Source organism: Accipiter gentilis, chromosome 9, assembly GCF_929443795.1.
Source record: "Accipiter gentilis chromosome 9, bAccGen1.1, whole genome shotgun sequence".
Classification (NCBI taxonomy): domain Eukaryota; kingdom Metazoa; phylum Chordata; class Aves; order Accipitriformes; family Accipitridae; genus Astur; species Astur gentilis.
In genome coordinates, this window is record NC_064888.1 from 38,756,435 (window position 1) to 38,770,408 (window position 13,974).

At 36.7% G+C, this 13,974-nt stretch overlaps 1 protein-coding gene across 5 annotated transcripts in view; it reads right to left on the reverse strand.

Annotated features, from left to right (window-relative positions):
- Nucleotides 1–1,094: 1,094 nt before the first annotated feature.
- The window catches only part of ATE1 (arginyltransferase 1), an 86,398-nt gene continuing 73,518 nt past the window's right edge, over nt 1,095–13,974 (reverse strand). For all 5 annotated transcript variants that reach the window (XM_049809994.1, XM_049809993.1, XM_049809991.1 and 2 more), the window contains one exon: nt 1,095–4,253. In XM_049809994.1, coding sequence (XP_049665951.1) covers nt 4,075–4,253 — 179 coding nt within the window. In that variant the 3' untranslated portion in view covers nt 1,095–4,074. The remainder of the gene's footprint in view (nt 4,254–13,974) is intronic.

The following is a 13,974-nucleotide window of genomic DNA, read 5'->3' on the forward strand; positions in this document are numbered from 1 at the left end:
TTTGACTAGCTTAAGCAAACAAATCATTTGGCAAGCAGAAACATAATCTGGCTTTTTTTATGCTCAATATGTGAGATCACATTGAGCAAGAGGCCCTGAAGGTGCCTTTTTATAAATATATTGGGTATGATATGTGGCTACGATGCTTCTGGAAACCCTGATGATTTCCTTGAAATGTGGAGATGATTTCTGCCTGAAATATTGTCTCTACCCTTCCAAATGCAGACTCTTCCTTTAGCAGGACTGGGACAGAACAAGCAAGAAGAACCATTAAAGCTTGGGGGGAACGGTGGAGATGGAAAGGCTGATGAGCAGAGCACACAATACATGTCTGAAGGATTATCTGGGACAACCAGTATGAGGGGGAATTCAGAAATACATGGCTGATCAGGCTAGTAGCTTCAGAATGATCACCTCGCAAAGATATTAACAGAACTTCAAAAAGAGTGATGGATGTAGATGCCAAAGGACCAACGAAACGGAAAGTTTCCCAGGAAACTGCCAGGAAGTATGGTCTGAAGGACAGAGCCTTGTGCGCTGGACCACCGCAAGCCTTGGCACACCAAACTTGTCAGCCATGGTGGCACTGGGCTTCGACAAAAGTCTCATTCAGGAACCCAGAATTAGCTGGAATTCTGCCTCACTCAGCAGGAAAATGAATCAGTGTTTGGTTATCTTTGTGCACACAATCCAGATTTCTGTGTTGCTTGTTTGGCTGCTTACTTCAGAGAAAGGGTTTTTTTCAACCAACTACAAATGGTATAGCGTAACTAAAATAAATAGCTAGTCCTACCTAGTCTCCGTTTGTGAAAAGCCTCTATATTTTATTTTATTTTATTTCATTCACAAAAGAACTGTAAATTCTGTTTCAAAGCATAAACTCTTCATTAATCTCTCTAGCTAGAACTAAAATTTAGTTCTAAAATATGGTCATGTGTTTTGAACTGATAGTTATCCCTTATGATCACTGCTACTCTTTGACTTCCCTGATTTTGCTGTTCACCGGACACTTAGTCAACCTCCAAGATAATGAATTCCTACAAAGTAATACAGAAGTCACACTTGGAGCTATTACTTACTTATAATAATTCACAGAGACTAGAAATAACTTTATTTTCTATACTTACAAGTCAAACAGGCCTGCTGAAAAGCAATTACAAACTCAACATGCAGGTTCTTTTGCATTTACTGAAATGTGTTGATGCTGGAAATGAGTAAGTTTCCCATTTATTTCCAATTAAAACAAAGAATGGTATTTTTTAGCACTGGTCACAGCTCTGCATTTTCTTACCACCATTTTATGCTCATTTATCAACAGACGATAGAACAAGGCAACCTTACTTTAGGGATTAACTCTCACAAACTAACTACACTAAAAAACCTCTTTTCAAATAGTTTGTACTAAATTAAATATCTCTAAATTCAATAATTCTCAGTGACAACTTCTTATTAAATAAAATCGTAATAGTGGTGAATTTTCAGCTCCACTGAAGTCAATGGCATAATTTACAGAACTTCCTCCGCAGACTCTATGCCATTTCCAAAACAGGGATAGAGATATCAGTCCTGAAAAATACTGCACCAATTTCCTTCTAAAATAACACTAAAGAAGCAAGTCAGATCTCAGTGTGGTACGTCAGATGAACTCAATTTCTGAGTTTATCTCAATGTTGACTTTTTTTTTTATATCTATCTATATCTATATATATAGATATCTGTTTGAGTTCAGTAAGAGTCAGATGCCCAGCATGCCATGGTGCTGCAGTTCCAGTGGAGGTCAGAAAGTCAAAGCACCATTTCAGAATTCACAGGAAATGGTCATTTACCTTTAGTGGTCACACTAACGACAACTTCAAGCTGTAGTCAGTTTTCAATTTTATACTTGGCTCACTTTTCTTCAACTGCAGTCCTTAAAAGCTCCCCAGGAGAAACAGAGCATCAGATAAAAGTCTAATACATATCTAGAAGGCATATCAGTAACAAATAGTGGGCACAAAAACATGGAGCTCTTCAAGAACTCTCAGTGGTGACGTTAAGTCTGCTCCCTTGCAATTTAACAGAAACTTTTAACTTCTCCAGGAGCACAGCGAGGCCATCGTTAAATGGTTTTGATAATCTTTAAGATTTTACAAGTCATACTGGAATTCCTCTGTGCCCATTAGCTGATTTTGTATCATATAAAAAAGTTTTCTCGTTTATTTTGGTTTTAAGCCGTATGGGCATCATCGCTTTTCAACACATTGTGTAGGCAGAAAATGTTATACTATTTGACATTTCACTGAGTAGCAAGGGTATTTTTCTCCACAGAAAGGAATTCTTTATAATAATGTTTATAAGTAGTATGTAGTGGTTCTCCTGTGGCCATAGGTTTAGATAAGACATGGACAAACTAGACTGTACAGTATACAAAAACTTCTTGGTACCAGGCAACAGATAAACACGTACCAGATATAACGCTGACAGAAATAACCAATTTTGTTGCAGGCTGGGAATAGATCCATATGATACATCCCAACTAATAAAACATAGAATTACTTTCCAGAATTACTGTTGAAGCTGTACTCTGTATCAATAATATTACAATGATCAAACAGATATGGGAAAAAAAAGTTAAATCTGCAATGCACTTGAACCCCCAAATTCTTACGTCTGTTCCACATAAAAATCAATGATTAATAATATTGGCCAAGTTTTTAAAATGAAATCAAGCCCATGAATGACAGGAGATGTAACCCTCAGATGGCAAAATTGAACTTGGTTCTTTCTGGGGAAAAACACCTACACATATATTCTTGAATGAGAATCTTTCTTCAAAGGTTAACAGGAAACCTCAAGTTGATTCAAGGTAAATAGCTCCTATTCAAGAAGATAAGAAACACAAATGCATTGGTATTGTTACGATGTTGTAATACATTACTGAATTATACAACAGTGTTATTTCCCCAAATTCCTATAACTTGTATGACTTGATAGGGACACAGACTACTAATGACAACGTTCATACATCAGATAATAAAGTGCATTCGGAAAGCATCACGACTTCCTGTGTTTCCAACAGAAGTATTTAGTAAAATGTTATTAAAGATGTTAATTTGTGAGCTGCTGCGCCATAAACACAACAGTCAGTAAAAACACAGGAATATGATATTTAAGTCTTCCCATACAATTCTGCTGAAAAGAATTGCAACAAAACCCAGCAGTGGTACCTCATGTCTTTTTTTTAGCATAGTTCTGAAATGTGCACTGAAGAGCTATAGGATAAACCTTCCAAGCTCTATTTCACATTAGTGAAGTGCATTAAAATACCCACTCTTTTTAGACAAAGGATAAGGCTTATACCAAAAAACCACTGTGCCACTTGGCTGCATATCTTTGGTATATTTATAGTGCAACTATTCCGTTTCATCTCTAAAGGGGAAAGTTTTCCAAAGCACTCCATCCCCTGCCACTGAGAATCTACTATGACCTCCTACATTCCCTGGGACCTCAGACACTAACCTACTGCTTTAGACAAATGAAGAATGTGCAGTGAAAATAACTTCTTCCTGTTTTTAAATATACTACTGAAATAAAATTAAACCATGCCAGATTTCACATTAGAAGGAAACAGCACGTTTCAATTCTCTTGCAAGAGTTTAGGAGCATACAAATGCGAGCATAAATTTCATGGCAATTTTTAACAACAGATATCCAAGGTGCTATTTGAAAACATTTGTAATTTCATTATTGTTAATCTAGATTTATTCAATCTTTGTCTCTACAAAAAAGACACCTGTTTTTCATTTTCCTTAGATACTTGGAATTATTCAAAATGCATAGAAAGGCTAGAACTACTTAATTAAAATATATTGCAAGCGTATTTTTCTAAACTTGTATCACTAAAGTCTTGCTGTATTGTAAGTTTTATTGGAGGCGGCCTTTTAAACACAGTACCATATATTCACACAAGCCTAGATATATACCTGTATTTCATACTGCTATTTGAGTAGGCATACTAACACAAAACTATAGTACATATCATCCAGTGGCAGTGCAATAAAATGTAGCGCCATCAAAATCCCATTTAATGATTTTTCAACTTCTAAACAACAACATTCTTTCTGAACAGGTCTGTCCAACCAAACTTGCATATTGCTGAACACTGGCTTCGTCGCTTGGCCCCTTCCTTCTTTTCTTATACACACTGTAAGGCATCACGGTTCTCTTGTGAAGTACTCTCACCCTGCCCAGTTCCTTAATACGACCTTCATCAACTGCAAAGGGAATCAGAGAACACAAAAATTAGTTATGTGTATTGTCCATGTGATCTTAATTTATGCAACTAACTTCAGTATGCATAATGAAAACTGTAAGAAGTAATAAAACTAACCTACAGATGAACAGCAGATGAAAGCAGAGCTGATCTACAGAGCAGTCTTCTTGAATCATGAAACAAAACCTAGTTTGCAAAGTAACTGTATTTGTGGTGTATGAAAAAATAAACCATGCATCACACATTCCTAATGGTGATATATAGCATTTCTGAAAATACCTCTATTGCTGTATTTTAAAATTCATGTTCATTTAATGCTTGCGGGACCTCACTGCCAGAAGTGAAACCCTATCTGGGAAATACTTTCAAACACAACCGACCAGAAGAGACTTGCTGTTATTGCCATATTGCACTTAATTACTACACCACTTGCAAAATCCACCAGCACAGCGCACTCCCTTCCCTCGACTGTGAACAGTGTACTAAAACCAGCAAGAAGTCTCCGCACCGTTTGCCTTAGGTAAGCATCAGGCAATAAACTACCTTCCCAGGTGAAACTCCCTGGCACTCCAGCCCCCAACTTTTTTCCTCATTTATACTGGTTTCCGAATTTCTCTAGCAGACTGAAATTAAACAATGCCCTTACTTCAAGTCTGATCCCCGAGTTGTGCAGACCGACAGAGTTAGCAGTGCAAGCGCTAGCTGGGTGGGCACGACATAATTCCTCAAGCTTTCAAAGATACACACACCACAGTTGAATCTTATTAACCTCATCTACAGACCCCCTGTGACTTAACTGAACCAGAATCATACACATAAGAGCATCGTTGAACAAGTTAAAACTTCCTTATTTTTATGAATCCAGTTGATGCTACTATTGCTGAATAATAATGTTATATAGCTGCTGCGTGTCAGAAAAATTGGCTCTACAGTGCGAGAAAACTCTGAAAGTGAGAGAACATGCCACACACCCGAAGCCACTGCAGGATAAATTAATAAAATTGTTACAAAATACTGGTAAAAGAAATCTTGGACTTTTCTGAACTTCAGGTTTAAAAAGCCACCAATGTAAGAGTCAACTTAAACACAGAATCTGAAATATGAGTTTGAGAATAGAACCATATAAATTCAAATAGTAACAGAGAAAAGATGCTTTCTAGAACGTCAGCATTTGGGGACATAAACTATGCAAAGATTCAATCTTTTTTCGGCATCAGGACATTATTCTGACTGAAGTGACAGCACAGGTAAGTATAATTGCTTAGCTTTAAGTATTGCATCTGCCCCAAATTAAAATATTTTATTTGTTCGTGTACTTGCTTCATTTAGGTTAGACTATTTAAGGCTCCTTGAACAGTACCCGAATAGGATCCACTCTACACCATTCCCCACTTACAACACCCGCAATGAAGCCTTCTGCTGATCATCGGTTGACACAAAATCAAACCAAATGCTGTGGAAAACCAGATAATTCAAATAGCTACTTCATGGGCAAAAATAGGGTTTATTTATAAGAGCATAAACAGAGGTAGAACTTTCTCAACAAGCTTCACAAATGGCAATAGATCCAAAGTGCAGAGGATATGACACCAGCTCTGGAAAGCAAATTGGTCACCAAGTCCTGTTGCCCTTTTTTTTTTTTTTTTTACATACCTGCTCATTAGACTTGCCACAGGTAAGCTAAGTTAAACAACTTGTCTGGAAGAATCTGAAGAAATCTAAAAGACAAATCTCTATTCAAATGTAGCCCTTACTAAGGAAAAGCTTAATACTCCCTTTGGGGCCTTCTTTATGCTTTAATAAAGACAAGGGAGGTCATGAAATGCTTTTCTTTGCAAGACATTCTTAAGAACCTCCCCCTATTCATCTACAGAAATGGCTTATAAACATTTTTCTGCTGATTGCCTGAATTTAGTATGTGAAACTTAATGAAGCCTGCTCTACAAAGTTTAGAATGACTTCATTACTTTTATCTCTGTTTTGATTCCTAACATGAAAGCACAATATATTTCTTGAGACTTAACTAGGAAAACGTGGTTCGAAGGAAGAAAATCTGAATAGTACTTGCTAAGATTGCATTCTCCACTAATTATTGTTGGCAATTGCTTTAGATAAACACCAAGTCAATAACACTTTATGGCTTTCTCTCCCTCTTTGAAATCCGTTAGGTTTTTGATGTGTGGCCAACGCCTTTCTGATATCCCAATAGGTTGTTTTTACTGCCAAGCCCTACTGCCTCTTCTATTACATCGTCGTCCTTTCTGAAAGTTCACCAAGGAAAAATTTGCAAGTTTAGCTTCTGGAGGTGACACAAGTGTAAAGTTATTTTAACTTCTTTAAATTGGAAAGTTTATATTTACTGCACCTCTAGGCCAACTATAAGTTTGTGTCCTGAAATGGATTTACGCCAAGCGTAGCCTTCATAGTCTCATGCCAGAAGCACTTTCAAAGCCATTCACTACTCACTGTTTGATACTCTTGCTTTCAAATAACACTGACGCCTGATACTCTGGATGAGTTCATCTTTTGGCTTGGAGCGTTCCTGGCCCCAGATTCAATTTCTTACAGTAACTAAAGCTACTGTACCTTTGGTTTCACTATAGCCTTACTGGCTCAGCCGAACTCTGTTCTTGTTGCTCAGCATTTATACCCTTACTCCACTTTTACACATTACATCAAGTGCAGCTGGTGCATTATCCTCCTTGCAATCAGGCCCATGTTAGCTCTAGCTCTGCAGCCATATGAAACTGTTATTATGACCCAGCGTTCTAGCAAATTTGTTAAGCGCTACAGCCAAGTGTTTTCTGGGGAGAAGTAAGGCTTGCCAAGCCATGCTGTAGATCAGTCCTTTCTTGGACAGGTTTGTGGCACAGGTTTATAACACAGCCCTCAGGCAGGAGAAGGCTCTCCCAGAGCAATTGAAAAAATACCAATATCTTGAAAAAAAATCACTGTAATATGAAAACTTCAGACATTTTTTAAGCTTAACACAGTAAGTTCTGTGCATTAAGACGACTTGGCAATGAGTTTATCATCAGGAAAAGTTTAATGCCAGGTATGTTTGGTCTTTCTAACTTACATTTGATTGACTGTATTTATATTTGTTCTACACATTAAGGTCGATTCCAGATTCCTCAAATAAGGTTTGAAAGGCAGAAGAATAATAGTCCAAATGTCTACAAAGATTACCTGTTTTAGTGAACATTTTTCCATTGACTGCCCCCAAAATAAAAACTTTAATGAGAAAAATAACCTTCTGTAAAAGTACTTATATATAATTTAAACTCCATCTGAAAAAGACACCTTTTACTGAAATGTTAAGTATCACTAAAATAATCTCAGGTACATAGTTAAGCTTTTAGAGAAAGCAAATAGGAACTTGTGTCACCGTAATAACAAATCTGTAAGTTAAAATTCAGCCACCTTTCAATTGCTACTGCTCTGAAGGCAACACCATACGAATTCAGGAATGTACTCCCTTTACTCGTGATTTAAACCTAAGCAGAATAAAGAGAATTTAATGGAAAATAAAAGCAGATTGGGTACTAGCATTGTTTAAACAAGGAATTACCCCCCAGAAAAAAAAATTAAATACCTACTCCTGCTGAGTGGCACATGATAAAATTTGCTTTATATTTAAGATGCCAACTGAATTCTAACAGGCCTTCTCTGTGTGACTGATGCTGGGATACAGAAGCAATCTCAAATCAAAATGAGATCATATGCTATATTAAAGATAATTACTTGTTGAAAATAAGAAAAGCATCTCCAGCAATAAGTATTATTTCCATGCTTTATTAAAGAAATTTCAGTTAATGACTTCCATTTCTGGAAAGACCCAGACTGATCAGATAGTGGAACAATAAGTTAGTGCAACTTTAACCATTATTGTAATTACTGAATGCAGTATTGTTACCATTAAAGAGCTAAAAAAGCTTATTTTTATCTCCTCATACTTTCTCATTTTATACCTCCCGAGTCTCCCACTAACCTGTGCTTTGCCTCACAAGTAGTTGGTGCATTAATTTATACAAGCCACAAAAAGAGAAAATCATGGGTTTGAAAAGAAAATTTCTTTTGCAAGTGCATAACTGTTAGATGCTTCATCAATTTATAGCCAGTTAATTTTCTAAGGCTGGCTTCTTTAGCCATCACCCCAGTCCACCCCTGTATGACTAAGACCAGACCTTGTAAGCCACGGTTTTAAAGACTATGTCACGCAACTCACTTGGCAAGTTGCTTCTTAAGAATATTGTAGAATCCATCCTCCTGTAAGTCCACATTTTGTTCAACTAAGCAAATATCATTGGGTCTCGGAACATATATTTATAGGTTTTTACAATTTTTTTACCATTTATCTATTTCTGTGCATTCTCTCCTGACACATCCGGAAACACTTCATCTTTATCACTTGAAATGAGCGAATTTGGTGGAAGCAGTTCTATTAATAAAGCGCTATAAATGAGCAATAGTACTAGAAGGAGGTACAATACTGCTAATGTCCATCTGAATTCTTGGGACTTTGCCTCTGTGAAGATCATCTTCTCATGGAACTGTTGATTAATTGTAGTCTACAGAAGAGACGCTGTCGCTTGACATGCAAAACATGTAAAGTTTTATCCCTTAATTCAGTTACATCTATCAATATAGTTTGGATGGTAGAGACATAAAAAACCTAAACTGCAGAAAAATCAACTCTGTAGATTGAAAGTACCTGTCATTCTAGGAAACTGAGCAACTGCAGATGCCAACTGTCTGTCTTTACCAAAATATCATCCTATAAGTCTCAAAGCCAAAAATACAGCTGAATTCTTGTTGAATAAATTGCCACTTCTTTCTCTTCTCTCCTATATTCCTAAAACAGCAGATTTTTTCATATAGAGTTGGTCTCTTGAAATTTGAATATAGGAGAGATTTCATATATAATTCAACCTTGCCACTGTGATCCCATAAAGAATTTGCAAGGATTGCAAAGAGGGGCTAAAATTCTTTGTTCCCACTCCCATATCACTATTAAATGCAATTTATACATGGAGGATTTCTCTTCTGAAAAAAACAAAACATACTGGATATGTTGTTAAGTATCAGTAAAAAAAAAAAAAAAAAAAGTAAAAGAAGCGATCTAAAGACCCTCTATGCAATGGTTTGTCTTGGCAGATGTCAGGCAGATATTGGTTTGATTTCTTGGCCCAGCTACACATGTGCACCTTCATCAAAAGCACAGGCAACATTGCTGAGCGACACTGAGTAATAAGCTAAAAGTAACAGCAGTGGTCTTCAAAGGCAGCCTCATCCAGCAATCAGCCCCAGAAATGCTTTTATACTCAAGGGACTAGGCGGAACGTGAAGAGCAGAAAGTCTGACATACTCCTGTACAATTCGGTTTTTATTTCTTCGCACAACCCAAACCAACTTCCCCCCAAAACTACAAGCTCCCTCCCAAAACCAAAACATGATTTTCAAATGCTGATGTGCATTCCTGCTGAAATCCCAACATAAAATAAGGAGGAATTATTTTACCATTTTTATTCACAGTAATAGCAAAAGGGCATAAGTGTGCTTTTACATGGAAATTTGAGGTTTCATGTTCTGAAATTTATTTTTTTTTACAGCATAGGAATTGATTTGCATTTTTATAAAAGTATTTTGGGAAGCCGATATCCAAATATTTTCATTTTCAAATGCATCAATCTTTATTATTACTACCTAATATAAGCTGAAGTGAAAAACAGCTACATCTGTCAGAAAGCCGGGTAAGCACGTGCAAAGCCGTACAACTGAGACGCACAGAACAGCGAGCGAGCTCTGCGACAGCCTGCTGCAACTCTACACAGGCTTGGAGCCAACAGCGCGTTCAAAAAAGTGTGATGGTTCAAAGGTTTTCATAGCAAACTGTTATTAAACCAGCTTTTCGGTGGTGGCCGATTTGGGTCAAGCTGGTTTTGATCTGTACTGATTTGGAAAGACAGCTTGCAGCGGCAGTGTTCTGTGCTGCTCTTCTTTAGAGCCACGCGTGATGGGTGCCGAGTCAGTGGTACCTCTTTCCTCATCCCCTGTAATACACTCCTCACAAACATGACATTTTAAAATTTGTCAGGGTTATGATCTGGAGACGCAAGCAAGCTAACTTTTTTTTTTAAAGTACGTTTTTCCATTTATAGGAAAATAAGTGAAGAAATAATTAAAAATAAGCGACAAATGTATTGACTTCCTTATTTTTTAAACAGGAAAAGGGACAACTGCCAATTTTCAGAAGAGCCCACATTAGTCCCAGGAAAATATTTCTTACGTTTTCTGTACAGAATGGATTGAGAATTAGTATGAAGCCTTGCTGAGGTCTGGTATTTCTAATTCAAAAAAGAAACGTGGCACTCCTACTAAACTCCGAAAAGACGCTGTTTCTGATCATAAGTTTCAGTTACCTTAAATGCTACTTAAACCCACAGAAACAAACAAAATATTTGGCCATCTTCACTTTGTGCTTCTGCATCCATGCTACGCAGGGAACCTGGATTTTTTTTTTTCTCCACAGCAGGATGAAACAGTGGAAGAACGAATGGAAACAGGAAAAGAACCAGTCCTAATTCAAAATTTAAAATATGTAAAACGTGCCATTAACTGAAACCTGTGATTCACTTTGAAAGCAGTCTTTGAAGAAAACTCCCATGTAAATAACTCACATTATAAATTAGTTTCCATTTTGCTTAAAAATGGAATCTCAGAAAAAGTGGTTTTACCTCTAAGCATTAAATCCACAGAAAAAAAAAGTACAAAGATTAACACTTGACAACTGCTGTATTTTCAGACTGACAACCCAAAGGGTATGCTTGGTTTTTGGTTTTGTTTCAAGTTGTCCTTGGTTTTTAATTTTCAATTTTGAAGCAGCTAGGACTTGCATCATTTTTAAAGATGAACACAGTGTTCACGTTTTCCAAATCAAAGAAAAAATAACAGGTTTAAAACTCAATTTACAAGTAGTTAAAAAGTTTCATGATACCTGAGCTTCCAAACTAGGTGTAAAAATGATCAAAAGAAGCACCCATCCCTTTCTGGTCACACTACGGCAATGTTAATCTATTTGAGAAACACTACAGCCTTGTCGAATTTTTTTTAAGGAAAAGCTACATCTGGTTTACATGACCTTGTCACAGTTAATGATGAACGATTTTAAAACAAAGAAACTTTAAAAGGAAGAAAACAAATTAACTTTTCAAATCTTATGACTGAAATATAGGAGATATTAATCACTGGAAATAGAAAATGTTTCCACCTCAGCCAGAAGTCTAATGTATCTGACCTTTGAATTTAAGCTCATTTCGTACTCAATTTAAAGCGTTATTTCTTTTCCTTCACAAGCAAAGCATATGAAGTCATCCTCAAAAACAAAATAAACAATACACAGTGACAAGATATGAAATATCCATTAATAGTAACATTTATATAAAACAGTGAGTTGAAACGTGTTGTTCTCATACTGCTTCTTACATACTAGATTCATACATTAAGAAATACTAAAGACCAGTACGCCTTGGGGTATTAAAATACTAACTCGAACCAAAATAAGAGTACAGTTAAAATGAAGCATAAACAACAACAACAACAAAATTCATTGAAAAGAAATCTTAATTAGAACCAGAAAGCACAAGTCACAAAGGAAGTACAGTAAAATGCTCAGGATATTCTCAATCAGCCAAATCTTTGCAGTTACTCTAACAAGAAAAATAGGAACTTTTGAAATCACTGTTCAAAAAGAGTATATTTCTATGGGGAAAAATGCACCTTATAAAAATATTATCAATGATCCTTAAAACATGAAGAGAGAAGAATTACAGTTTTACAAGTATAACTTACAGGGAACCTTAAAATAGGTAAAGGCAGGGAGTTGTAACAAGGGTAAATCCTAAAGACATCTTCCGAACAAAACTTTTGGGCTTTGTGCCCAAAATCATACAACTGCTTTATGATTTGCAATTCAATCTTGAGAAGCAAGCAGACTAATCACTTGACAAAACGCATTCAGAATCCACTAACCCTGCTGTGCCACGCGGAAACAATAACTTATTGTGTTTTGACTCTTATTATTCTAGTAGTAAACATGAATAGGGGCCAATGGAAAACATTTCCTGTGAATTCAGCAATTCGTAGCAGTTCTCGTTTTCAGCTGTAATTCACAGCAACCTGCAAAGGCTTCTGGCTTACCTGCAAATACAATCCTTTGACTACATTGCCTAACACTAAAATCCAAGTATGGCCCAGTGTTTTGGACACGTTTGAGTAAGATGCACATAGAACAATAAGTATAAAATTCCTGGTTTATTGATGAGGAGGTCTCTTATAATACAATTATTCTAACCTACCTCAATTTATTATCCTGAAATATGGTGACAGAAATGGCTACCGAAGGGCTATATTTAAATGATACTGATATTTCTCCAAGGACTTGACTTTCAGGGGTGCACTATTAAAAAAACCCAGTAGTACCTGGAAAAACGTTAGTTAAATGAGACTGAACAACTTCCCATCTGAAAACACTATCCAGTGCCTCCCAGTCAAGACACTAAGACACACGAAAAAAGGAATATAATCTAGTAGATGGCAAGCTGACAAGCTATTTCACTTTCAGATGCTCTTCCAGAAGACAAAATGAACTAGTCAATTCTTTTGAAATTGTATCTCCGACACTACTCTGGATGACTTCAGATATAAGAAATGAGAAAGTGACTTGCCAATAAAGAATATTAACTGCATATCCAAGAGATTTTTGTGGTATTTTTCTTTTTTCTTGTTTTAAATATCCTTTAATTATGCCTTCAGTTTAAATGCACCATGCATACAAGGACCAGAAGCAGAAATGCAGCAGGTACAGCTCGGTTTTAAATGCATGAACCTTGTGAGACACTAGTTCTGTGCACGGCCCTGCAGATAATTGCCCTCAACCAGGTTCTGCGACTGCAGCACCCAGGCAATCAGCAGACTGCACAAGGCAGTTTTGCAGACCCAAACTAGCTAGGTCAAAGTTTTACAAGCTCATTCATGTACCAACTCACTTTTGCTGGCCTCTGCAGGGATTTCTAATGCCTGACTCCGATCACACGGGGTTCTGGGAAGGTTTATTTGCTCTGGGTCAGCATCGATGAGCCTGACCAAGCTTCATCCTGCATCAGATGCATCTCAGAACCTTTGTTAGCTGAGTTTTTCTGTTCATCAAAGCATCCGAGTCATTCAGAACAGCACAAGAAAGTTCAGTGTTTTGAGCTGCTCATTTCTCTTTAGAGACACAAGGGAAAATAATGCTCAAAATCCAATGAGCACTTGGAAACAGCACATGAAAGCAACTCTAATTCACTTGCTAACAGGGAATTAAAACTGCACACGTATCTTTCCTGTCATCTCAAGAACATCATCAAAAGTGACTCAGTTACTACTGTTGGGAGAGACACATTAAACATACCATTAAATCTGTGAATTAAAGGTTGAGAATACTAAATCAGGGATGCATCTTAAATAGAAAAGATGAGGGATGGAAAGCAACTGCCACACAAACACTTCCTATTAGGGATGAATGAAACTTTTCATTCATTTCTCATGAAAATATGAATAAATATTTTTCTTAGATAAACACAGAATGCTTACCTCATTACTAACTCTAGCAGAACTTTAAAACTACTAACTACACTGACATCTCAAACAGAGATCTATTTCCTGAACATATTTTGCCTAAG